At 40.2% G+C, this 27386-nt stretch overlaps 1 protein-coding gene across 3 annotated transcripts in view; it reads right to left on the reverse strand.

Moving 5' to 3' along the window:
* LOC146521409 (protein NLRC3-like) overlaps positions 1–26770 on the reverse strand; it is a 32892-nt gene extending 6122 nt beyond the window's left edge. Inside the window, exons 1-10 of one of the 3 annotated variants that reach the window (XM_085154930.1) lie at positions 26538–26770; positions 20609–20746; positions 20423–20524; positions 17590–17668; positions 17238–17442; positions 15279–17073; positions 7316–7489; positions 6865–7038; positions 6383–6556; positions 5626–5799 (exon numbers count right to left, since the gene is read on the reverse strand). In XM_085154930.1, the coding sequence (XP_085011056.1) occupies positions 5626–5799; positions 6383–6556; positions 6865–7038; positions 7316–7489; positions 15279–17073; positions 17238–17442; positions 17590–17668; positions 20423–20524; positions 20609–20697 (2966 nt within the window). In that variant the 5' untranslated portion in view covers positions 20698–20746; positions 26538–26770. Of the gene's footprint in view, positions 1–5625; positions 5800–6382; positions 6557–6864; positions 7039–7315; positions 7490–13184; positions 13290–13393; positions 17074–17237; positions 17443–17589; positions 17669–20422; positions 20543–20608; positions 20747–26537 lie in introns of those variants that run through there. The other 2 variants (XM_085154931.1, XR_014873303.1) reach the window with 2 other exon arrangements.
* Positions 26771–27386: the final 616 nt, after the last annotated feature.

A 27386-nucleotide genomic window follows, 5' to 3' on the forward strand; every position in this document is an offset into this window, starting at 1 on the left:
AAGGACAGATTAAAGTAGAATCCAAATAAGAAAGTAATCCATCTGAGGTGGACAACTCAGGTGGACAACTTATTACATAAGTTGATCAAACAATATGGAAAACCTCTTGGCAGTATCTGAGCCATAAGCACAATAGCATCGAACATGTACAGCCCATTTAACAATAGGATTAAAAAGCCTAATGTCACATAAAATAGGCATATGGTCAGAGAATATAGCATCCTCGACAAGTACATTACAGACAGATAGACCATGTGATAAAACCAAAGTCCACTAAATCCAGAAAGTCCAGAAAGTCCTTGGCCAAGGGCTTCCCTGGACAACAGACGTGTATATTCAAATCACAGAGCAGAAGGATCTGGTCAAACTGTGATGCAGTCATGGTATGACCACATCGACGGTATGCAGTTAGCAAGAAACTCTGAGAACCCGAATAAAAACTCCTTGTTATATTTCGGGGGCCGATAAACATTCGCACATAGCAGCGAAGGCGAGTGGCCCAGTTCACAGAAACAGAGATCGAAACTTCGAAACTGGTGTGGCGTGTCAATGGGGATAGCTGCTTAAAGTCAAGATGTGCCTTAAAAACAACAGCTAGCCTTCCTCCGCGACCAGAAGCTCTCGGGACAAAAAAGCACAGCCAGCCACCAGTAATGCAGAAAAGACACTTAACCCTTTAAAACCGGTAGGAGCGGGCACGCTCTGTTTTGCGTTACTATTTTTAAATCCCGGTAGCTCTGCAACCACGTGAGCTAGCGCAATATTTTTTTTTGCATATGAAACCTGAGGAGTTGTACTTACATCTTATGCCATCAGCTTGTCCTCGGTCACAGTTTCCTTCCACATATAGCTTTGCAAAAACTGCATAAAAAGTGCTTGCAGCAACAAAAACATAATATTCCAGAAACACGCTTTGCCGATCCGATCAGCTGTTTGTAACACTTCCTACATTGGATTGGACGTCAGTGCGAACTATCGCATGTCCGCCATGACCTGCCTGAAACCGGAAGTGACGTCATTTTCACAGAAATGTAGTTTTTTACCACAGGGCCTCATGAGCCTATACTGGTGGTTTTAAAAATTATGTTTGACTTTATGACTTTCTGTGTCATTTCTGGGATGCTTAGAACTCAAATTGCACTGCTGGAAATAGTTTATTTTGATGCATATGCTGCTTTTTTTGCAAATTTGCACTATAATATTTATTTTGTTTTTCCTGCAGTATATAAAAATTGGTGTAGTTCAAAAATAAAACTATGAACACACTCAAAACAAATTTCCTGTGGTGCGAAACTATGTGGTACTTTTTTGTATTTACAGTTTTGAGGGATAAGCCTCTTAAATTTCTCTAACTAGAAATATATGTTAAAAAAAAAAAAACGATTTTCAATTTTTTTGTAGTTTATTGCACTTTTTTGCAATTTATGTAATCACTATGCACTTAATTCCTATTATTAAAATCTAGGCTTTAATGGTTGTATTGATGTATAGCAACTTGAAATGCTCCCAAAAATGGCACTACAGCATGTAAAAATATAATATAAGCTCTGGCGGACTTGGTTCTATGGTAGGTCTTAAAGGGTTAAATTACCGAATGGAATCCAAGTTTCAGTCAGTCAAAGAAAATCCAGCACATTGGAAGAGAAAAAATCCTTCAAAATGATGGTCTTATTGCCACAGATCTGGCATTAATTAACCCAACGTTAGGGGAACTGGGTCGGGAGCTTCCGAGGCAGTAACAACCAAATGAAAAAAAACCAAACAAAATGATGGTCTTATTGCCACAGATCTGGCATTAATTAACCCAACGTTAGGGGAACTGGGTCGGGAGCTTCCGAGGCAGTAACAACCAGATCCACCAGTCGGAGGTTTGTTCGGTCCACTCCGTGCCAACGCAGATGCTAAAGAGGAGGGAATTTTAAAGAACTCTTCTTGAGAGATCTAACAACAGGAACCAACCAGGAGTCTACCGGGTCCAAGGCATGCAATGGCACAAAGAGTTGCCGACAGAATTGACGGATTGAGCAAAGCTCATGGGGAAAATAAGAAAACCGCATTCTCAGCCTGACAAGTAGACCTCCACGGTTACCCAGTCTCCTGGCATTGCTTCCGCAAAACTGGTGGCAGTGGTAAGGAATGCCAATGCGGTGGAATGTCTTTCAAATAGGGAGGCAGGAAGCCTTGATTGTCACTTCCAAGCCGAGCTAAAACTTGGGTGGATAAACTTATTTCCAATAAATTCTCGTGATCCTAAGACAATGTTGGGCTGACATGTTGCACAAAATTAACTAAGAACAATTTAAAAAAAGAATTACAGAGAGTGATAGATGGCGTTCCAAACACACAGGTGCCATCTTGTGTTTGGCATGTTAAAGGTGATAATTTAGGATTTCAACAATAATACATACATCATTGTAGTTACACAACTTACAGTGAGTCTTATTAGGAATGAACTTAAAAAAAAATATAGGAAAGAAGAATCAATATCTGATGAGAAGACTACTTAATTTGGCCTTACAGTGTATTATTTTGTGGTGTTTGGCCCGGGGGGGGGGGGGGGGGGGGTTCCCAGTGGACGACAGGGTTTGTTCCCTGCGTCTGTGGGTAGGGGAATGGGTCCTGACTTTGATCTGTGCTTATGTGCCGAGTGGCAGTTCAGAGCTTTCTTGGAGTCCCTGGGTGGGGGACTGGAGGGGGCTCTACTTGAGGACTCTGTTATCCTACTGGGAGACTTCAATGATCATGTGGGTAACAACAGTGAGACCTGTAGGGGCGTGATTGGGAGGAACAACCTCCCGGATCGGAACCTGAGGGAGGGAAAGAGAGGGGCTGAGCTGTCAACTGATCACCACCTAGTGCACGAGAGACCTAATGCTGAGTTGGATCAGGTGGCGGGGTAGGATGCTGGACAAACCTGGCATACTCAAACGTACAGTGAGTGTGCTGGAAACGCCTAGCGGAGGCCCCAGTCCGCGAAATCTTTGACGAACACCTCAGCTTCAACAGCATTCCGAAGGAGACTGGGGACATCTCGGCAGCTCGGGCAGTGGTTGAAGCAAAAACTCAGGTGTGGGAGGAGTTTGAAGAGGCCATGGAAACAATCCTTTTGGACTGCCTTGAAGACTACCCTCACCTATGGTCACGAGCTGTGGATAGTGACCAAAAGAACAAGATCGCGGATACAAGCGGTGGAAAAGGGCTTCCTCCAAAGGGTGGCTGGCGTCTCCCTTAGAGCTAGGGTGAGAAGTTCGGCCATCCGAGAGGGGCTCAGAGTAGAGCCGCTGCTCCTCCACATTGAAAGGAGCCAGTTGAGGTGGTTCAGGCATCTGACAAGGATGCCTCCTGGGTTAGGTTTTCTGGGCATGTACCACCGGGAAGAGGCCCCAGGGCAGACCCAGGACATGCAGGAGAGATTATATCTCTTGGCTGGCCTGGGAACACCTTGGTGTTCCGCCAGACAAGCAGGAGGAGGTGGCTGGGGAGAGGGAGGTCTGGTTGTCATGTTTGTAATGTTAGTTCCCCCTTGCTTTGTTTTTTTTTGCTGGATGAGCATCTAATTCTAAGTTGGCTGCATTGTGGGATTTTTGTGACTGTAATATAGTTCATTCAGCAATTCAGAGCTGAATCCAGCATAAATGTGTTCACAAGAATGAAATATTGCCTTTAACATGGCCACCAACAGCATGAGCTCAGTAGCATTAGCTCGTATTACCAAATGGAATTCATTTCAGCTGATCAATACCTCCTTTGCTCGCACTGTAGCAGTTTGTATTCAAGTGTGAATCGGTGGGGATAAGAATCAGTATCTACAAATCTGAGGCCATTGTCCTCAGGATGAAAAGGGTTGAGTTCCCACTCTGTGTCAAGGAGTTCCTGCCCCAAGTAAAGGAGTTTAAGAATCTCAGGGTCTCGTTCACGGGGGAGAAGGGAGCATGAGATCAACAGAGTGCGGTTGCAGCGATCTGTATGCTAAACCAGCTTGTTGTGGTGAAGAGAGAGCTGATTGAAAAAAGCAAAACTCTGAATTTTCCAGCCTATCTATTTTCCCACCCTTCCCTATGGTCACATGCTTTGAGTATTGACTGATGAAGCCATCAAAAGGAGCCATTTGAGGTGGTTTGCGCATCTGACAAGGATTCTCAGGACACACCAGCACTCTCTAAGCGTCTGCACCTGTGCCTTGCTCCCATCTGTCTCTTGTGTGCAGGTAGCTCCCAGTGTATATACTGTCCTCTTTTTCTGTTTCTGCTTGGGATTTCTGTTTTATGGACTTTGTGTTTCCTCATTTTTCAATTTTGCATTTGTAATAATAAAGTCTCCTTTTTTTTTCACTTCCTTCCTGCCTTTTTATCTTCCACCTGGGTCGTCTCTAAATATATTTAATTATTGTTTTCACTTTCATTATTTTATAGTTTGTGTTGGTTTTTCACAGCACATTGTGGTCGTTGTCTATGAAAAGCACTGAAATACAAAAATGCATTTCTGCAGGGCTGCTTAACTTTAAGAAAATATCTCCCTGTAGTTGTCAGCTTCTACCACAGCTCTGATCATACAACTTTAACCACTTTTTCATGATTTTTATTTTTATCTTTTGTTAGGTTTTGTAATGTTGATTGTCATTTATGCTTAGAAATATCTACTTATATATGCTTAGAGTTTTATAATTAGTTTTAGATTGGTAGAGGTGTTTAAATAATTGTGTAGTGATAGGATGTGTGATCTTTAGCAGGCTGCAAAGGCTTGGTGTGCATTCAGAGTGTTCTGGAATCCACACCTACATCCTGGGAGCATGGGAAGAGGTCGTACCTTGTTTTATTGTTTTATGGTAGGATAAACGTAGCTATATCTGTTTTAGTCTAAGTGCCTTTTGTTTAGATAGACTGCTGGACTTTCCAGACCAGTAGGTTTAGGGAAGTCATTTATGGGGTCATACTCTGACCCCACACACACACACCACACACACACACACACACACACACAGTATTCTTTGTTCACATGTATACCTATGTAAGATGTTATATGTTAATGACCCTATGCATATTCATGTAACCACAATAAAAGGAGTGCTATGGGGAACCTGGCTGAGAGTCTGATGGAGGTCAAGTGGTGGAACGACACTTGGCTCCAGGCAGGTCTCCCTCATGCATGAGTAACATGAAGAACTTTGCCTACTTCGTGTCTTGCTTTGCTGTGTAATTATATTGTCTTCAACGTTCCAGCAAATAGGTTTAAGCTACAAACCTATCATCTTTATTTTTTGATCAAGCCAGGGGGTTCCCATGTTTGGGGTTTTAATACAAAGCTAGGCTCAATATCTCCTTGCCTGTCTATCATGAGATTATTATCATCTAAATCAAGGTCAGATTGATTTTTTCCCCCCAAAATACTGCAGTTAAATATACTGAGATATGCAACTTGTTTCTGGAGAAGCTCAAGGAGCTTTTTCGGGACCTTCTACCTTAAAATCCGTCTCTGTCCAGTTACTAGAGTGTTTCTGTTGTGAACAAAGGTAAAATGTTCCTGCAGGTGTGTTTGTTCATTCACATCTTCAGGACACAAACAGGAAGTGAAGGACACAGGAAATGTTTCCAGCTCTTCCTTCTCTATCAGACATTCTCTCCATACCTGAGAGTGTCCGGTGTCCAGCCTGGATCCTTCAGTCCAGCCAACAACAGCTTCATTCCTGAGTCTCCTGGATGATTGTAGCTCAGTTCCAGCGCTCTCAGATGGGAGGGGTTGGAGCTCAGAGCTAAGGCCAGAGAAGTACAGCCTTCTTCTGTGATCAGACAGCCTGACAGACTGCAGACACACAAAACAACAATTCATTTGTCAACAATGATTTTCTGTGTGTCACATATGATAACATCTATCCATTTACATTCACAACAGTCATCTCAAGCTGTTCAACAGTGTACGGTAACACCCTACAATATTAGAGAGAAACCTCCAACCATCAGACAATCCACTGTGAACAGCACTTGGTGATGGTGGGAAGGAGGGATTAATTTTTACAGAAAAAGCCTACCAGTGCTCCCCCTGGAGCCCAAACAGGCTCCAGCATGACTAAGGGGTGGTTCAGGGTCACCTGATCCAGCTCTAACTATAACCTTTATCCAACAGAAAAAAATAAACTTCTGTAATGCTATGTGTTTAATCCCATTGAAAGGGGTTATAAGACGACCTATGGACTATTTGACACATTCTAATAGAATTCTGCTGGGGTATAGAGGGTTAAGACATTTCTAGTCTCCTGACATTTTACATCTAAATTTCGAGAGTCTGTATTATTAAACACTTTCAGTAATGCGCAATAGACACCTAAAAATGCAATTAGAACATTTCTTCATAAACATTAAATATGGACACAAAATAATATCCTGACCTGAGGGTTTTCAGTGTACAGTGTGGAATCTTCAAACCAAGAGATACATGCTTCACTCCTGAATCCTTCAGGTCATTGTTACTGAGGTCCAGCTCTCTCAGACTAGAGGACTGGTAGCTGAGTACAGAGGATAGAACTTCACAACTCCTCTCTGAGATGTTACAGTGACTTACTCTGAAAAATGAGACATACAATAGAATTAATATTTTAGTTTAAGTGTACTTGGACACTCCAAGTACACTTAAACTAAAATACTAATATTAAAATTAATTAATTAATATTAAAATATTAAAAATGACAAATGACAAATTTATTACATTTAGCAATTTAAGCCTGGTTTGTTTTCTCTTTTAAAGAATCGTTGATTGTTTACAAAGATACACTGACAAGGATTCTTTTGAGAAGAGAAAGCAAACCAGGCTAAACCAGCTAATTGGTTAATTCTGTCAATTTATGAAAAACAAAATATCACTTGATCTGACCTCAGAGTTTCCAGTGTACATTGTAGACTCTTCAGTCCACCAGAAAGAAGCTTCACTGCTGAATCTTGCAGGTCAGAGTTACTCAGGTTCAGCTCTCTCAGACTACAGGAGTGGGAGTTGAGAACTGAGGACAGAGTTTCATAGCTCCTCTCTGAGACGTTACATAGACTCAAACTTAAAACAACAAAAACAAAACAACAAATAAAACAAACACTGGAGTTAAAATTGAATCAGGGCACAATGAAAAACTATGATATCAAGCAATAAGTAATTTTCCCTTTTAAAAAAAGAATCCTTGTTGTCTTATCTTACACAGGTTACAAATGTGACAATGTAATGTTATTTAGCAATAATATATATATATATATATATATTTGTTTTTTTTTTAATTAAGTAATTGTATAAGTTCATGTGAAACAACAACAACCAAAAAATAAAACTTTGATCTGACCTCAGAGTTTGCAGCATACACTCTGTCCTCCGCAGTCCAGCACACAGAAGCTTCAAACCAGAATCCTGCAGTTTGCTGTTACTCAGGTACAACTCTCTCAGACTACAGGACTGAGAGCCAAGAGCTTGGGACAGAGCTTTACAGCTTCTCTTTGAGAAGTTACAGCCACAAAGTCTAAAAAACAATTAGGTTTATGACCAAATTAAATCACTTTATATATTGAACTCATTCCAGAAAAACAAAAGTCATTGAGGATAACAATTCATGTTTCATTAAAAAACTGAATTTATTTATGGAAAACAAAATAGAAATATAACGCTTAAGTAAAAACTATTAACCCTCTGGGGTCGATGGACGCGCCACAGCGTCAAAATCACATGACCAATTTAAGATGACAAAGCTACAAGATGCAGTGACTCAGAGTCTCCGTTTCATCTTGGGTCGAAAGTGCGGACTTCAAACTATATACCGTTTTTGAATTGTGTCGATGGGCTACGTGAAACCAGAGTTATGATAAAAAAATCACGTGATGTTGTTTTCTGAACAAAACAGTGGTGTTTGCAACAGGAAGAAATGGTAAAAACGGCGCTAGCGAGTGAAATAAGAAAAAGAAAAAACACCCCTTCCCTATTGGTGTTAAAGCTTACCATGTCAGCCAATCAAAAAATGATAATGGCAACATGTGGCACTTAGTTGTTTAGGGAGGAAGGGAAGTTTTAGGGGTGATGCCCGCGACGGAAAGCGGGCGAGGGAAAGAAAGAGAGAGGGCGAGTTTTCATATGTGAGACATTAGTGATGTTTAGTTTGTGTGGAGGCTATAGTTAGTGTGTAGTGTAGTTATTGTTTTGTATTGTGTGTCAGTTATACTGGTGAGTGTCACATTTGCTCCAAAAAAGCCACCAAAGGTAAATTCCAGTGTAAATACTGTCCCCACATGGAAAACAGGACTGATATGCCTCCTGCTTTCAGACCTGTAGGGTTTAGGCCTGTGCTGTTCTCCTCTGTCTTATACTGAACATAAACTATTTTTTAGACTGGCACAAAACATTTGTGTGTTTTCTTATTTAATGCAGAACATCTGATTGTTCTGTAAAAAGATTTAAAATGTTATATAAAAAATGCCTGAGGCCTTGGCTGCATTTTTAGGTAAATAGTACCATATAACCATGTTATTTGCAAAACGTGCAGAATTTTTAGAAATGTACAATTTCTATTTGCATTTCAACTTATGAAAATGATTTGTTAAACATGTTTGTGGGGTTTACAGTAAAAAATATAACTTTTTTCTACTGGTATTTTAATTTTTTTTGTTTAAATTTAGATCAATTGTGCTAATATAGTATGTCAAAATAAAAAAATAACTACAAATTCAGATATTTGAGGTTGTGCTGAAAATAATGATACCAAACAAGGTAAGATAAACAGTTTTTAAAGGTGAAATATAAAGGTAAAATCAAAAGTAGTCAAAAATGGCCAATTATACCCTGGACCCCAGAGGGTTAACCTGCGTCATCTTGGTTGAATACAGTTAGGTCCAGACAGATTTAGTAACACCTGTTCAATACAGGCACATGTACTCTGCCTTTACAAGTACACAGTGCTGAGTCACTTTTGTCATTTCTAACTTTTTATCTGTGATGTTGAATGTTTACATGAATTTAAAAAAATATCAAAAACTGTTGAACATAGAAACATATATTTAACAACATTATTTTCTCATTAATAATTAGAGTACCACCATAGCCTCAGGACTTTGGAAAGAAAAGCGACAGGAGTCTAGACCACAGCCCTTCTCAATGGTATCTGACCAATCAGATAGAAGCACACTCTCGCTATTATTAAATTATACATGACAAGGTTCAGTTAGTTTTCACAAAAAACAGTAGAAACATCCTCTAAAAAGTTACTTTTTATTTTTTTTTACTTTCAGTACATTTCAACTTTAACTGGAGTATTTTTAACCCTTTAAAACTGGTCTGAGCACGCTACGTTTTGCGCAACTACTTTTAACTCCCGGTAGCACTGCAACCATGTAAGCTAGCGCAATAATTTATTTTGCATATGAAACTGGAGGAATTGTGCTGACATCTTATGCCATCAGCTTGTCCTAGGTCATGGTTTCCTTCCACATATAGCTTTGTAGAAACTGCATAAAAAGCGCTTGCAGCAATAAAAACATAATATTCCAGAAACACGCTTTGCCGATCCAATCAGCTGATTGTAACACTTCCTACATTGGAATTGACGTCAGTGCGAACTATCGCATGTCCGCCATGACCTGCCTGAAACCGGAAGTGACGTCATTTTCACAGAAATGTAGTTTTTTACCACAGGGCCTCATGAGCCTATACTGGTGGTTTTAAAAATTATGTTTGACTTTATGACTTTCTGTGTCATTTCTGGGATGCTTAGAACTCAAATTGCACTGCTGGAAATAGTTTATTTTGATGCATATGCTGCTTTTTTTGCAAATTTGCACTATAATATTTATTTTGTTTTTCCTGCAGTATATAAAAATTGGTGTAGTTCAAAAATAAAACTATGAACACACTCAAAACAAATTTCCTGTGGTGCGAAACTATGTGGTACTTTTTTGTATTTACAGTTTTGAGGGATAAGCCTCTTAAATTTCTCTAACTAGAAATATATGTTAAAAAAAAAAAAACGATTTTCAATTTTTTTGTAGTTTATTGCACTTTTTTGCAATTTATGTAATCACTATGCACTTAATTCCTATTATTAAAATCTAGGCTTTAATGGTTGTATTGATGTATAGCAACTTGAAATGCTCCCAAAAATGGCACTACAGCATGTAAAAATATAATATAAGCTCTGGCGGACTTGGTTCTATGGTAGGTCTTAAAGGGTTAAATTACCGAATGGAATCCAAGTTTCAGTCAGTCAAAGAAAATCCAGCACATTGGAAGAGAAAAAATCCTTCAAAATGATGGTCTTATTGCCACAGATCTGGCATTAATTAACCCAACGTTAGGGGAACTGGGTCGGGAGCTTCCGAGGCAGTAACAACCAGATCCACCAGTCGGAGGTTTGTTCGGTCCACTCCGTGCCAACGCAGATGCTAAAGAGGAGGGAATTTTAAAGAACTCTTCTTGAGAGATCTAACAACAGGAACCAACCAGGAGTCTACCGGGTCCAAGGCATGCAATGGCACAAAGAGTTGCCGACAGAATTGACGGATTGAGCAAAGCTCATGGGGAAAATAAGAAAACCGCATTCTCAGCCTGACAAGTAGACCTCCACGGTTACCCAGTCTCCTGGCATTGCTTCCGCAAAACTGGTGGCAGTGGTAAGGAATGCCAATGCGGTGGAATGTCTTTCAAATAGGGAGGCAGGAAGCCTTGATTGTCACTTCCAAGCCGAGCTAAAACTTGGGTGGATAAACTTATTTCCAATAAATTCTCGTGATCCTAAGACAATGTTGGGCTGACATGTTGCACAAAATTAACTAAGAACAATTTAAAAAAAGAATTACAGAGAGTGATAGATGGCGTTCCAAACACACAGGTGCCATCTTGTGTTTGGCATGTTAAAGGTGATAATTTAGGATTTCAACAATAATACATACATCATTGTAGTTACACAACTTACAGTGAGTCTTATTAGGAATGAACTTAAAAAAAAATATAGGAAAGAAGAATCAATATCTGATGAGAAGACTACTTAATTTGGCCTTACAGTGTATTATTTTGTGGTGTTTGGCCCGGGGGGGGGGGGGGGGGGGGGGGGGGTTCCCAGTGGACGACAGGGTTTGTTCCCTGCGTCTGTGGGTAGGGGAATGGGTCCTGACTTTGATCTGTGCTTATGTGCCGAGTGGCAGTTCAGAGCTTTCTTGGAGTCCCTGGGTGGGGGACTGGAGGGGGCTCTACTTGAGGACTCTGTTATCCTACTGGGAGACTTCAATGATCATGTGGGTAACAACAGTGAGACCTGTAGGGGCGTGATTGGGAGGAACAACCTCCCGGATCGGAACCTGAGGGAGGGAAAGAGAGGGGCTGAGCTGTCAACTGATCACCACCTAGTGCACGAGAGACCTAATGCTGAGTTGGATCAGGTGGCGGGGTAGGATGCTGGACAAACCTGGCATACTCAAACGTACAGTGAGTGTGCTGGAAACGCCTAGAAATATATATTAAAAAACCAAAAATGATTTTAAATTTGTTTGTAGTTTATTGCACTTTTTTTTTGCAATTTATGTAATTACTATGCATTTAATGCATACATATTATTAAAATGTAGGCTATAATGGTTGTATTGATGTATAGCAACTTGAAATGCTCCCAAAAATGGCACTACAGCATGTAAAAATATAATATAAGCTCTGGCGGACTTGGTTCTATGGTAGGTCTTAAAGGGTTAACACTAGCATCAGTACTTCTGCTTAAGTGCAGAATTTCTGTACTTTCGCCCCATTTATTTAAATGGGAGAAACTATTCCAAGTAACTTCTTCAGTCTTCTCCCTTTATGAGTGTTGAAATATTTCTCCCACTGAAAATGACCACATGAACAGAATCAACTTTCTGTGTTTTCCTTATTACGATGATTCCTTATGCTGTCTTATGACTGATGATCTGTGCAGATTCACTACCTCGTTGTTGTAGACAAAGTCACAACTGTTGTCATACGGAATGGTTGCAGGCTTCGAGGCATCTTTTAACATCACTATTCATGAAGGGCTTCTGATTGGGAACCACACAGACACATTTTACCAGTGTTACATTTAACACACAAAAGTTGATTTGGACAGAACAGCCTCTTTGTGAACATTCAGGTCCTCAATACGGACCTATAAGGATCTGTTGCAAATAACTAGGTGCCACATACCACTGTACACCATCAGTGATCTAATCTATCTCGACAGGTGACGGCTGTTTTAAAGGCAAAAGGGGGACCAGTACAATAGGGCTTTGGAGTTGACGTCACGCCGCAATGTATTGTGGGAGCACGGCGTCATTTTCCGAGTACACAAATCAAAACAAACACACTCTGTTGGAAGGACAATGACAAGAAACATGCTTAAAAGCAGCTCAAAAGAAAACGGACGGTATAGAGACTGATTGCGTCCAGAGGCGAAGCAGCGGTAATTGAAAAAAAATAGAGTGCATCGCAAATGTGGGCCCATAAGAAATACAGCAGTGGAGTAAAGACCAGACGACTTACTGCCACTTTCCTACCCCGATATCTTCACGTATCTTGTTAACCCTAACTCTCACTTTCGGGTGTGAGGCACTCCAGCATTACTCCTGGAGTGCCCCAGGAGTAATGCTGGTACCCAGTCTGGATTTGTTTGATCCATTTCATAGGCAGGCTTCCCTACAGTTGTGCGAAAGAATTAGCAAATTGTTACATAGCACGTATGTCTGCACAGTCACTCAATTCTATGTTTTTTTGCAATTTCTACAACCTCCGAGAGCCCCAACGATAATATTATTAAGCTATAGAGAGTGATATGAACATATATATGAAAATAAATATTATAGTGCAAATTTGCAAAGAAGCAGCATATGCATCAAAATAAACTATTTCCAGCAGTGCAATATGAGTCCTAAGCATCCCAGAAACGACACAGAAAGTCATAAAGTCAAACATAACTTTTAAAAAAACACCAGTATAGGCTCATTGAGGCCCGGACGGTAAAAAACTACATTTCCGCGAAAATGACGTCACTTCCGGTTTCGGGCAGGTCATGGCGGACATGCACGATGACGTCTATTCCAACGTAGGAAGTGTTATGAACAGTTGTTTCTGGAATATTATGTTTTTGTTGCTGCAAGTGCTTTTTATGCAGTTTTTGCAAAGCTATATGTGGAAGGAAACTGACCGAGGACAAGCTGATGGAATAAGATGTAAGTACAACTCCCCCGGTTTCATATGCAAAAAGAATTATTGCGCTAGCTCACGTGGTTGCAGAGCTACCAGGATTTAAAAGTAGTTACGCAAAACAGAGCGTGCCCGCTCCGACCGGCTTTAAAGGGTTAACTAGACAATACTGAGATATTTTTATTGATGTATTTGTCTGAAATTACTGTCCTGCTTAATGATTAATTATTGATTATCACATTTCTTAAGCTATCTTTACAAGTTAGTGAGATTTTTATATTCAAGCATTTTTTCAGATTTTTTTTCAAGTATTTATTACCACATCTACATTGGGAGACACTAATAAGCATCTGATCAGCTTATGGGAGGAACCTGGAAGCTTGGGAAATAAGAGACTGGAGATGTACCAGTGTAGTGCTGTGCCACTGATACCAGCACTGGAGTGCAGGTGTTTTAGGACGATTTTGTCATCAATGGTATGATGCAGCACTGAGATCAAGGAGGACATGGATGGCACAGTCCTCAGAGTCAACTGAGAGGAGTAGATCTTTGTACACTTTTAGGAGGTCAGATTATGTGATGTAGTTGGAAAATGACTTTTTCCAAGACTTTGGAACATGAAGGAAAGGAAAGAAACAGAAGCATGGCCATGATTAACAGCTCAAGCTCACGGCCAGCATCAAAGAGACAGGACAGAAAGCTGGAGATCAAGGTGGAACTCCTCCAGTGGCCAGTTAGATAGGCGGTAGGTGAAGTGTCTTGCCCAAGGACAGAACGACCGAGGCTGTCTGAACCGGGCTCAAACCGGCAACCTTCCGGTTACAAGACGAACTGCCAACTCTTTGAGCCACAATCGCATACATACCATTCTGCTGTCAGAAGCGATAGCAGAGCTGTATGTTTTAATTTTTGCTGTGGGGGTGTTAAAAGAAAATTGTATATAGTGTGATCAGCTTCATGAAATGTGTTCTTTTATTGATCACTAAGCAAATGTCTACGTGACTTTTGACATGAACTCTTGTGTGATAAACAACTAACAGCTTCCTCTTTTATAAGAACATGCAGACTTAGAAAAGGGGAACCTCAGCTCTGAGTTCTTAGAATAACTTTGTTAACTAAGCTGCCGGATTTTTGTCTCCATGACCCTCCTTCGTAGTTCGTGCACGTCAAAGCTCAGTTTGCTCTCCATGGCGTTTCAGCCGACGACATGAAATGCCATCATGTGATGACCTTGCTGCATCCACTGTCCACCCGCTGTGCGATGACTCTCTCCCGGGATCCCGAGGGAAATATACCGCGCTACTCCCTCTCCCGCAGAGCGGGCTGAGAAACTCCTCTCTCTCTCGAGTTCATGGAGAGCATGTTGTCCTTGCTAGGAATGGATGACGGTGGATTCCTCTTCACCCATGTCTTCCTCCGACAGTTGCCGGTGTAAGCTGGCCTTGCCAACTCCACGCTGCAGGCCGAAGGATTACTGCTCAATCGCAGAAGAAGCAGATCACATTCTCCAGGCTACGAGGAGCTTCGTCATTCAGGCGATAGTTCCCGACTCACCGATGGCATCTCCCATGCCCCCACTGATTCTCCTGGGGACCTCAGACTTATCAATGGTGGCTGGGATCGTGGCACCACGAAAAGGGGCTTTGTTTTTTTAGCAACACCACCATGCCGCCTTTGCAGTTTTAAGGCCCAGGGAAACGAGCCTGCCAGCCCTCTGGAGCGGCCACAACCACTTTTCATAAGGAAAGGCTTCTCTTCATAGAGGACTCACACTCAGGGAGACATTTTCTGGTCAACTCCGGCTCCCAGAAGAGCCTTGGGAACTCTTAAAAAAGATTTGACATTTCCAGCATACAACCAGAGAGAGCCAGAGAGTACCACAGTTTGAGAATCACTGCACTATAGAGTGTGACCGTATGGTACCTAATATTTCAGAAATACTGGCAATTTCTGTTGATACATATAAAAGAAAAGTGTTATATACTTCTGTCTCCTATCAAACTTTCAGTTTTTTCACATGCCAGCACCCATTGCACTGTTTACGCTTTTGCACTCTGCAGACATTCTTTTTGTTAAATAGAATAAACATTTTAAAAAAGAACAAATGATTAGATATTTACTTACAGAGCTTTGTTGGAAGCTTTGACCACTGGCAGTAGCCTCAGAAGAGCCTCTTCTGAAGCAGAGTATTTCTTCAGATCAAACACATCCAGATCTTTTTCTGATGACAGTAAGATGAAGACCAGAGCTGACCACTCGGCGGGAGACCAGTATTTGGAGAGACTTCCTGATCTAAGGGACTGTTGGATCTCCTCCACTAGAGAACAATCATTCAGTTCATTCAGACAGTGGAGCAGATTGATGCTTTTCTCTGCAGACAGATTCTCATTAAGCTTCTTCTTGATGTACTGGACTGTTTCCTGATTGGTCTGTGAGCTACTTACTGTTTGTGTCAGCAGACCTCGTAGTAGAGTCTTATTGGTCTGCAGTGAAAGACCCATGAGGAAGCGGAGGAACAAGTCCAGATGTCCATTTGCACTCTGTAAAGCCTTGTTCACAGCACTCTGGTAGAAGTATTTCACTGCCAATTCTTTTGTTTCAGACTTCTGGGAGGTTGTTTGTTTGTCTTCCAGAAGATTGAGTCCAGAGTTTATGAAAGTCAGATGGACATAAAGAGCAGCCAGAAACTCCTGAACACTCAGATGGATGAAGCAGTACACCTTGACCTGGTACAGTCCTTTCTCCTCTATAAAGATCTGTGTGAACACTCCTGAGTAGACTGAGGCTCCTCCGATATCGATGCCACACTCTGTCAGGTCAGATTCATAGAATATCAGGTTTCCTTTCTGCAGCTGATCAAAAGCCAGTTTTCCCAGAGACTCAATCATCTTCCTGCTCTCTGGACTCCAGTGTGGATCTGTCTCAGCTCCTCCATCATACTTGACCTTCTTCATTTTGGCCTGAACCACCAGGAAGTGGATGTACATCTCAGTCAGGGTCTTGGGCAGCTGTCCTCCCTCTCTGGTTTTCAGCACATCCTCCAGAACTGTAGCAGTGATCCAGCAAAAGACTGGGATGTGACACATGATGTGGAGGCTTTGTGATGCCTTGATGCAGGAGATGATCCTGGTGGCCTGCTCCTCATCTCTGAATCTCTTCCTGAAGTACTCCTCCTTCTGCGGGTCAGTAAACCCTCTAACATCTGTCACCATGTCAACACACTCAGATGGAATCTGATTGGCTGCTGCAGGTCGTGTGGTTATCCAGAGGTGAGCAGAGGGAAGCAGTTTCCCCCTGATGAGGTTTATCAGCAGCACATCCACTGAGGTGGACTTTCTAGGGTCAGTTAGGATTGTGGTTTTGGAGAAGTCCAGTGGAAGTCGACACTCATCCAGACCATCAAAGATGAACACAATCTGGAAATCTTCAAAGCTGCAGATTCCAGCTTCTTTGATTTCAATAAAGAAGTGATGAACAAGTTCCACCAAGCTGAACTTTTCCTCTTTCAGCGCATTCAGCTCTCTGAAAGTGAATGGAAATACAAATTGGATGTCTTGGTTGGCTTTGTCTTCAGCCCAGTCGAGGGTGTATTTCTGTGTTAAGACTGTTTTCCCAATGCCAGCAACTCCCTTTGTCAGCACTCTTCTGATTGATTTATTTCTTCCAGGTGAGGCTTTAAAGATGTCTTCTTGTCTGATTGTTGTTTTTGGTCTGGCTGGTTTCCTGGATGCTGTTTCAATCTGTCTGATCTCATGTTCATCATTAACCTCAGCAGTCCCTCCCTCTGTGATGTAGAGCTCTGTGTAGATATGATTCAGAATGTTCGGGGTTCCTGCTTTAGCGATCCCCTCAAACACACACTGGAATTTCTTCTTCAGAGTCGATTTATGCTTACGATGACAAACAGCAGAGGGATGTTCTAAATAACAATAAAAAAAAAATAGACCTTCAACAATCAGATTTTACAAAATGCTCATGACAAATTCTGACCCACTGAGAAATTACTAAACACACTGGTCCATCGGTTGAGACAAAAGTGTCCCATTTATCCAACAGATTAAATCTTTAAATAAATCCTCTTACTTCTCTGCAGACGGTCAGCCAGCTTCTCTTGCTTCATTCTCCTCAGGAAGTCCATTGTGATCTTAACAAATGCCTCTCTGCTGTTCCTCCTCTGCTCATCATCTTCCCTCTTACTCTCTAAGCATTCTGGGTAATCTGGACTCAGAACCTTCTGGATCTTCTTCAGCTCATTCTTCACAAAAGAGATGATGTTGTCCTCCAGCAGCTGGAAGAGAATACTTTATGAATGATCCATGGAGCCAAACATCAGATCCATGTTGGACACACTGACAATCTACTGGCCTACAAAGAGCAGCATGGAGATGACTGTGAACCGAATAGTTATAAAAGTAGTTCTTGAACATGTACAGACCATAAATATAGAGTCCAGGTCTGTTTGATGCTGCTGGGCAGACTGACCACTGGGAACCTCTGAGCTCTCCTGGTCCACTCTGTGGAGGGAATCATGAAGAATTAGCTCAAATTAAATCTGTCTCTTGAGAGAAACAAATAAAAAACCCATATATATTCAGTTTACCCGATCGATATAATTTAATTATGACTCTATATTTAGCTTATTTAGCTGTTCATACTGTGTGGGAAGAAAATAGCTAGTCTCCCGGCTTATATCCTGAGCTCAAAAACCAAGCAAATTGAAGCTTCTACTGTCTCCAACTGATATCTGGGATATACATTCCTGTTGCATTCAACAGTTACTGCTTACAAAAGTAGAGATTTGTAGCCTATAAAGAGAGATGGACTGGAGACCACAGTAAAGAGAGTTCCAATAGTCTAACCTGGAGGTCACAAAAAGGTAGATACGTTTTTCAAGGTCCCTGCATGGTATATAACGCTTAGCTTTAGAAAACTGGCGCAATTGAAAGAAGCCAGATTTAACTACAGAAGACACTTGCTTATCGAGCTTAAAGGAGCTATCCAAATAGACACCTAGTTTATTTATAGAATCAGAGAGAGAATTAAGAATGGGCCCCAGTAGGGCAACTAGCTAGTCTTGAGGAATATGGCTATCAAACACCATAATAATCTTTGACCTCTCTCAGGCAATCAAACAAGGAGTTCAGTGACAATGACCGATCATCAGTCAGTTGATAAAACGGTAATGTCATCTGTGTAACAATGATAAGAAATATTGTATTTTTCAAATATGGAATCCAAGGGTAGCATGTACAAAGAGAACAATAAAGGGCCCAATACAGACCCCTGGGGCACACCACAACAGAGTGGGGCAACAGAGGAAGAGTATCCTCCCATCACAACAGAAAAGGATCTGTCTGAGAGGTAAGAATTAACCCAGTCCCACCATTGTTTTGTTTTCAAAAAAGGGGGAACCGCGAGAAGCCTTCAGCAACTCACACATGCGGGAAGTTAACGAACCATTTTGAAAGAAATGGGAAAAATAATCTGCAATGGTGAGCTTTTTTTGATTTGGGGACTCTTCTCTCCCAGGGAAGGACTCTTCTGTGTTTGGGTTTATGGTTTTTAGCACTTTGTACCGAAGCTATAGGAGCCGTGGGAAGGTTGTGTCCCTAGTGGTGGTCTGGGTGAAAACTCCAAATGTGTGAAGTATATGCTGTGTGAGAGAAAGAGAGATGTCAACAAAGAAAATAGTTAAATCGGCTGATATGTGTGGGATGAATCATGAGAAGAGGGCTGTTCGATATAACGATATATATCGGATCATTTCATTTTACCCTATCGTTTGTTTCGTGGTGTCGCAAAATAAACTGTTTATGGCAATATTTTTTCATTATTTTGATGGTCACTGTAGTGGCTATATTAATTTCTTAAAGTTCTCTCTTTCTCTTACATTTAATATAACCACACTACAGATGACACACGTTTGTTTTTTATGCATTGCCGTTAGCAATAAAGACGGTAAAAACCACCGCGTGTCCACTTGTTCCACATAAACCTTTCACAATAAAGCTCAAGATCCTGTTGAGACTTTTCAAAATAAACTGAATTAAGTGTTTAGTGCTTAATGATGAACATTAGTGTTGTGTGAAATGTGCAGCTGCTAACTAAAAAGAAAAATTCCTCTGTGTATTTAGCAGGTGGAAGTATGCCAGAATTGTGTGACATTCTGGAGCATTGTGGGCAACCAGTAAATATGATGCGGGGAAAATGAACAGAGGTAGTGTTAAATTTTAAGTTAAATCTGATTTCAGACAAAGTAAGCATCAGTTATTAATTAAAGCCAGAAGCAGTGACTGCAGCACTGCATGGCAGGTTCTAATCCCTACAACATATTGTTCCACCAGAATGTCACTTTAGAAAGCAAAACTGTTCCTGTTATTTTTCTGGCAGATTTGTGGGTTTTGTTTTAGTACTAGGCTGATTCTGCCAGTTGAGTGGAGTGGAGAAAGTAGAGAAATATGTCTCACACTGAAGGATTTCCTTATCTTAACAGCAGGTTCTCATGAATGAACACCTTGATGTAACTAAAGTTTAAATTTCCTTTTGCAGATGAACAACTGATGCTGCTTTATTTTCTGTATATGATCTCATATTTTGTGTTTTCTTTTATAACGTTCATTCCTTTGAACAAAGGGTGGAGACTCAGATGAAGAGAAGATGATAGTGAGAGTGAAGATGACCATAAAGGTGTGACTTGTTTTTCTATAGAGAGGATGCACATTGTGAATTCTTTGGATATGCAATAGTGTTGATGTAAAGTAGTTAGAAAAGAAATCTCCATGTTTGTTTTAATGTGATTCTAATGTATTAATCACATATTTTAATCATATCACATTAGTAATAGTAATGTCACTTTCTCACTTAAATGTATGCCTGTGCACTACAGATGGGCCTTATGCTCTACACACATAGTGAGGCCATTGTAATGGGAGATAAACAGATAGTGAGACTTCTGTTTATCAGGGATGTAAATCAATGTAAATAAATGTAAATGTGTGACGGCTAAGCAGAAAACAAGGTCATTTTTTTTCTTAAAACCAGCTTCAGAGAAAGAGTTAAATCTACCACTGTGTTTTAGATCAGAGCTCCATGATACATATTAGCCTTTGTGCATGCAGTGTTTCAAGTCCATTTATAGAGACAGTTTGGGATTGAGGGAATTACGTGTTTGAAGTGCAAACACGTAATTCCCTCAATCCCATTTAAACTGTTTATATCCAGCATCATCAAGCAGTTAAATCAAAGAGTTCATGTTACTAACAGCTCACCTCTCTGCAGCAGACAGAGGCTGGACTGTAAAGTTAATGGGATTCCCTTTAGACTGGTCACTCTTAAAGGACACACAGCTGGTTGGAGGTCCAGGTTGGTTGCTGTGAGTAATGATGGAGCAGTAATGTGAGTGCTGCGCTGTGACATGGAGAAAAGTCATGGACAGTTAGAGATGGTCATCTCACCTCTGAGCTTTGGTCTGGCTCTCATGTTCCCCACACAGAGTGGTTTTAGAGGGAGGCACTCCCTCCTCTCTGCCCTCACATTGATCCATGCTGCTGAATTCACATCCACATCAGCTCACACACACTTTCTACCTTCACCTGCAGAGGAAACACAAAACATTCATGTGCACATCAACTGAAATGGTAAATGGACTGGTTCTTATATAGCGCTTTTCTACTCTTTCTGAGCACTCAAAGCGCTGTACACAACTTGTACATTCACCCATTCACACAAGCACATCTTTCTAAGTGCTTTCTAAGGTAACATTCACACACACATTCATACTCCGATGGATGCATCGGAGAGCAATTTGGGGTTAGTATCTTGCCCAAGGATATTTGGCATGCAGACTGGGGAAGCCAGGGATCGAACCACCAACCTTCCGATCAGTAGATGACCTGCTCTACCACCTGAGCTACAGCCACCCTCCTTTCTCTCATGTGTGCTGTCCAAATATCAGCTGCTTCTTTCCTGCTTCATCCCAGTTTCAGCTACATGCAGTCAGACAGCAGTGTGAGGCAGAGGAAGCTGCCATAAAAAAGGAATATAAATAAAAGGAAGGTGGAGAAGGCAGATTTTCACAACAAGAGTTTATTTTCTGTTGTTGGCTATTTTTTTTGTCTTACTGTGTAGTTTTAATTTAATTAGGGGGGAGATATTTATGAGTTAAAGCGCTTTGTTCAGTACTGTCTCCCCTCTGCAAAAAAGCGAGAGGTGGCAGAGATAAAGATGGTAAGATTTTCATTGGGAGAGACACAATTAGAAATGAGTCTATCAGAGGGACAGCTGAGATCAAAAAGCTGGACACAGAGAGAGAGAACGACATGTGTGCTTTGACTTAAATCATGTCTGTGCACAAACAGAAACCAATAACTGTTATTTGGTATTATTATATATAAATACACTATATAAAAGTGATTATATATTTTTTAATTAAACCTGATTAAAACATATTTGGAAAGTACTACATTCATCAATGCTTGATTTATTTCTAACACATTTATTCTGTCTCTTCGCCTGCTGATGTACCTGATAACCCATGTCTAATTGTCTGTTAATGTTTTCAGTAATTTAATATAATAGTTTTGTTTCATTTAATTAAGTCAGCATGAATAAAGAATCTAACAACCTTTGTGTTGTTGTCATAATTACTTCCTATTGAAGCAGATCCAATATTTGTAACAAATGATTTTTAATCAGACAAAAGCCACCAGGTTTAATTCAGTTCTTTACTACAGCTATGCATCCAACCTGCACTGTAATTATAAAGACCTCCAACCTCCAACAGCTGCTGACATCATAACTGCTTATGGTCAAACAGATGTGTCAGTCTGACAGCAGTTACTGTGGACCAGCAGCCATGCTCTAGATGCTCTCAGCTCTAGTTGAGCAGGATATCTGTGGTCAACTGAGGCATTTTTAAATATGTTAGAGAAACAAACTAGAGTGTTCCACTCAAATATGCTGACATTTAAATGTTAAAAACTTATTTTTATTCTGGGACTACGGGAATAATTTTATATGACTCAAAGTTCAAAATAACCCTTTCAATCCTCTATTTCATTTAGAACAAACATCCCCGCAGAATTTATCTGTTTGGAAATTACTCTACTCATTTCCCTGAACCTGATTCAGTGCATTCTCCATGGATACTCCAGATACTAACATGGCAACATGTTCAGCAGCTCTCTGTCCTCAGACACGGAAAACACGCTTTAACATCAGCAGCAGAATTTGGATTTTTGTGTGTTTGATTCTGATGTCTGTGTGAATGAAATGTGAACAGCTATTTCAGTTAACTGGTTTCAAATCTGATTTTAGCTTTAAGATCCAGACAAAATCTAACAGACATGATCTGGTTGTGGATCTCAGAGCTGAGCCTCACATGTTTCTTATCCTGGGATTTTAACACAGCAAAGTAAAACTGTCACAATCTGCGGAGTTGAAAGACTCATGTTTGAAGATGAGGAATCACATTCAGAAGGACTGAGAACATAAAGGGATAAAACTATCCTTATTAGGGTGAAAAAAAAGAAAGTAAAAAACAAGTAGGCCTCCTTTGTATCTTTCTTCATATTCTTAATTACCACTAAACATCCCAGAAAAAGGCATCAGTGTTAAAATCAACACTTTGCTATTAGTTGACTAGTCATGATTACGTCAACTATCAAAATCGTCGACGATTAATTTAATAGTCGACGCGTCACGTGAAGCTTTGTAAGATCCCAAAAGACGAAGGAATAAGTAGTAGGATTTAAGCGTGTAATAACGGACTGAAACAGAAGATGGCAGCACTGCATGTACACGGATGCCAGCTGCCGTTAAACCCCGAAGAAGAAGAAGAAGCTGTGTCCCAGAATTCATAGCGCAAAATAAACGTCACAAAATAAACGTTTAACACGTTTTCAGGCGAGAATGTAGCTGTGTAAACCTCAAATATCTGCTCAGTTTATCAAGACACGACATATTTTCAAAACGTTTTCGGAGACATCTGTTACCCACCAGCTCGATAGCTAGCCGGGGGCAAGGATCACTAGCGCCTGTGAGAACACCGGATTCCCGGCAAATCGTTTTCAAACCCACTGCCGACTTTCGCTATCCAGGTTAAACATGATATATAACTTAAAAATTATATTGTTTGGCTTTTTTTAGTGTTTTATTTGTTCCCGAGTAAATCGGTTTGGCTGAGATTAAAGTTATAGTTTTTACACAGCTGAAAAAATGTCAAGCAGACAACTGATTATCAGAAGTGTGAGATGCTCGAGAATATACTCCAGTGTCCTGTTATATTTTAGATAGCAAGGAGTTTATTAATTATTATTTTGTCCGGTGTCAGCACGCAGCTGAGTTTATTAAACTCCACCGAAATAATCTGCAAATTTCATTAAAATTTAATAAACTATCATCTTGTCTTTGTGTTTAGTTAGCACATACCTTAAACACTTAGTTTAGTCGACTAATCGCAAATATAATTGGTGACTAGTCGACTATCAAAACAATCGTTTGTGGCATCGTTTGGTATTGAGACAAGTACCTCCTTTTCTACTCAAAGTGATCCAAACTGGTTCAAAACTCTGAAGAGCAGAATAACTCATTTGTAATCAAATGTCAAAGTAACTGTTCATCCTACACGTCACCATAAAGTTTAATTTGTTAAAAATCAAAGTTTGAGTTCATATTCACTACAGTGAGAGAAAACAGTTTACCTTGGTACAATATCTACATGTTTGTTTGTGCAAAATTGTTTATTTGTTCTGTTTCACAATAAAATATATATACTTGAATATAGAAAACATCTGTAACATCTGCAATTTGACCAAAATTATTTCTATTTTCTACAGTTGGAACACATAAGCTTTAATTTAGTAGTCCTGTACATATATATATTAGGGGTGCAACGATACTCGTATCGATATTGAACCGTTCGATACAGTGCTTTCGGTTCGGTACGCATATGTATCGAACAATACAGCATTTTTAATTTATTTTATCAACTTTCCTTCTGACGGTGCTGTCTGTGTTGAGTGCTCAGTGGATCTGCGCTCGACAGTGCAGCCTAGGCGGAGTAGTTGAACACAGATTCACTGAGCGCAGGGCAAACTAGCCAGACAGAAGTTAAGCTCTCGTTGCAACATGGCAAATTGAACCTCCCCCACCCTCATTCAGATCTGGCATTTGGAACTATTTTGGTTTTCATGTGAAGTATGACCGTGAAGGTAAGCGCGTCATGGACTAAAGTAAAACAGTATGTTAGATGTGCCAGCAATGCTCAATTACATGGGTGGGAACTAGTGTGTTAGTGCAGTTTGCTCGTTAACGTGTTGGCCGTCCAGCCCCACGCACGGGGCGATCCGCGGTAGCTTGTTAACGGAGATTTGCCGTGTTGTGGCGTTAACCTAATTTCAGATTAATGCTGACAGCACTAGTGGGAACACAACGAATATGACTGCATATTTACGCCGACATCATCCTCGTGCAAAGACAAGTGGAAGCAGAGAAAAACAACAAGCAGGCATGCTACAAACTTTACCCGAGTCATTTAGACAGCCGTTAGCACATGATTCTCCTTATGGGGACTTGATATGTTTAATATGCTGCTGAGAATATAGCCCAGAAGAAGCGTATAGTATAGCTTTTATTTTGGAAAGAGCCATTTCTCTGTAATAAACTCTCTTTTCCAAAGATGAGTGATTCCTCAAATGCAATATTGTGTCAGGACAATTCACTATTTATGCACAACAAACAAAGGAGCATAGCGCGACAATTTCTGTTCAGCGCCAGACTTGCTTGTAGCCTATATTACCAATTATGTTATGGGAAATGACGTATTAACTACTACAAAACACTGACCTTTGTGGAAATGCTTGGAGCAGACTAACATGTGAGCTGGAGTGTTCTGGGACGTTATATTTGGTCTTTGAATGGCTGCAATCCAGGCCATCCGTCGCCTCTTTGTTACTTCGGAAACATGACTTGAGCAATTTCTCTTCAACGACCTAATCTGATAACAACCGATCTCTTTACCCGTCGGCTTCCCGTGGCTGTCATGCTACCGGCTATTGCAATTAATAATACAACAGCTTCTTGCCATTTTTTGTGTTTCTTTTTATCGCTGTGTAACTGATTTCAATTGAAAGCCTGCGTGCGCTAGTACCTCTTGCCACGAGTTCCCAGAATTCTTTGCAGTTTTACCCCTGAATGACGTCACATTTTCAATCTCTATACCCCAGAAGAGGAGTATAGTATAGCTTTTATTTTAGAAAGAGCCATTTCTCTGTAATAAACTCTCTTTTCCAAAGAGGAGTGATTTCTCAATCAGATAGATTTATTTTTTTATTACTTTGTTGTTTCAGCAACATTAAATTTAAAAACTGTACTTTTGAGTTAAAATATATATTTATAATTTTAATAAATGACAAATAAAAAAGGCATGAACATTTTTTTTGTATCGAAAAAATATCGAACCGTGACACCAAAGTACCGAACTGTGAATTTTGTGTATCGTTGCACCCCTATTAGATAGATATAGATATCATCAAGAATTTTTTTTAACATCACAGCTTTGTGTCTGACTTAAACTATTAATATAAAAATTGTGACTGAAGCATCATTAGATGTTCTGATTTATTAACAGACTATTTTAAATGTAATACTATAATTAATTTGTTCAGGCTGAGAAATGTAAAAACTGTTTTATCCTCCATTTTTGTTTCAGTGTGAACGGTCTGTTGGCGTAGAGTCATCAGTTCATGATACTTTTTAACCGACCTGCTGAATCGAAGCTACGTCTGCTTTAAACAACACTTTAAAAAGTCCCTGCTGTGTCTGATACAAAGGGCTACAGGGTGAAAACTTAGCATTACAATTGTGGCAGCTACATACATATCTTTAAATGATCTCAGTGATTATTTATTTCTGAGTTTAGTTTTAGTAAACTACAATATATTTTGTTGTTTTGTAACACTTGTCCCCGTTGGTGCGGAGCCAACAGTTTGTGACGTAGTATTTTTACGACCGACATGTTGAATATGCATCTAACACACATCTATACAAAATATTAATTTACAAAGTCTGCTCCCTCTCTCTCTCCTGCTGTCCATGTAAATATAAACATCGGAACTACTCTCTCTGGCCGAGCTCAGACCACATTTAGTGAGTTTGATCTGATTCACACTTACGACCTTTCTCAATTCTCAAGTACGCATATTGAGACAGGCCCGTATACACACAGAGAGAAAATGGCGGACACACTCGGCCTCGTTGAAAAACATTACAGACTGACTTTAATGGAGAAAACACACAGTTTGTTGTGTGAAGAAATCAAACATGAGAACATACAGTAAAATTCCTTAAAACAAACTGTTAAAAGAGGAAACAAAGCAAACTTACAGTTTCTTCAAACACACACACCAACAACAAGCTCCACTCCACGAAGTTCAGGAAAGTGAAAGTAAATTTGAGCAGGAAGGAAAGAGGCGTTTGAGGACACCCAGGAGAATTGAAACACTGTCTGCTGGCAGGCCGTGTTTTATTTCTGCTTTTTTTCCTGTTTGAAACACACACATGCATTGTTGTTCTTCATGCAGCGTTTGAATATTTCAGCACTAAACCGACGTTTCTTCAAAGCTCATTTCAACATGTTGGAGTCATGAATGAAAGTGCTGACTGAGAGTGGATCACATGATGTTTAAGGCGTGTCATGTGACATTTTCAGTATTGCCACACATGTCTAGATTATCCCTGATATCATAACTGCTCAAACATTGATGACTATATTTGAAGAATTATTACTGATGGCAGCAAAGTGTGAATAGAGCTTTCTGTCTGTACTGATTTGTGGTCCTTTTGGAGGTCAAAACACAAACTGCATGATGTCACTGTAACCACCACAGTGACAGGAAGTGTTTTTAAATGACTGAAACACACTTCATTTTAATCCTTTTTTACCCTCCAATTTAAAAGTTATTTGTTAAAATGTTTTAAACTAAAACATGACCCTCAGTACATCTTACTAAGAACATTCACTTACAAAAGTGTAGCAGTCAAACCTTCATAAGTGAGCTTTTATGAGAAAGAAAAAAAAACAGGTGATTGGTAATTTGTGTCAAGGAAGGGAAACGTCTTCCCTTCTTTGAGTAGAGTGGTGACCGTCACTGATGGATCATGTATGTGCATGTATTTGTTCCAGGATGAGACAAGAATCACTTTGAGGTTGTATCTTGTGTAGGAATAATAAAA

Source organism: Neolamprologus multifasciatus, chromosome 3 (assembly GCF_963576455.1).
Source record: "Neolamprologus multifasciatus chromosome 3, fNeoMul1.2, whole genome shotgun sequence".
Lineage (NCBI taxonomy): Eukaryota > Metazoa > Chordata > Actinopteri > Cichliformes > Cichlidae > Neolamprologus > Neolamprologus multifasciatus.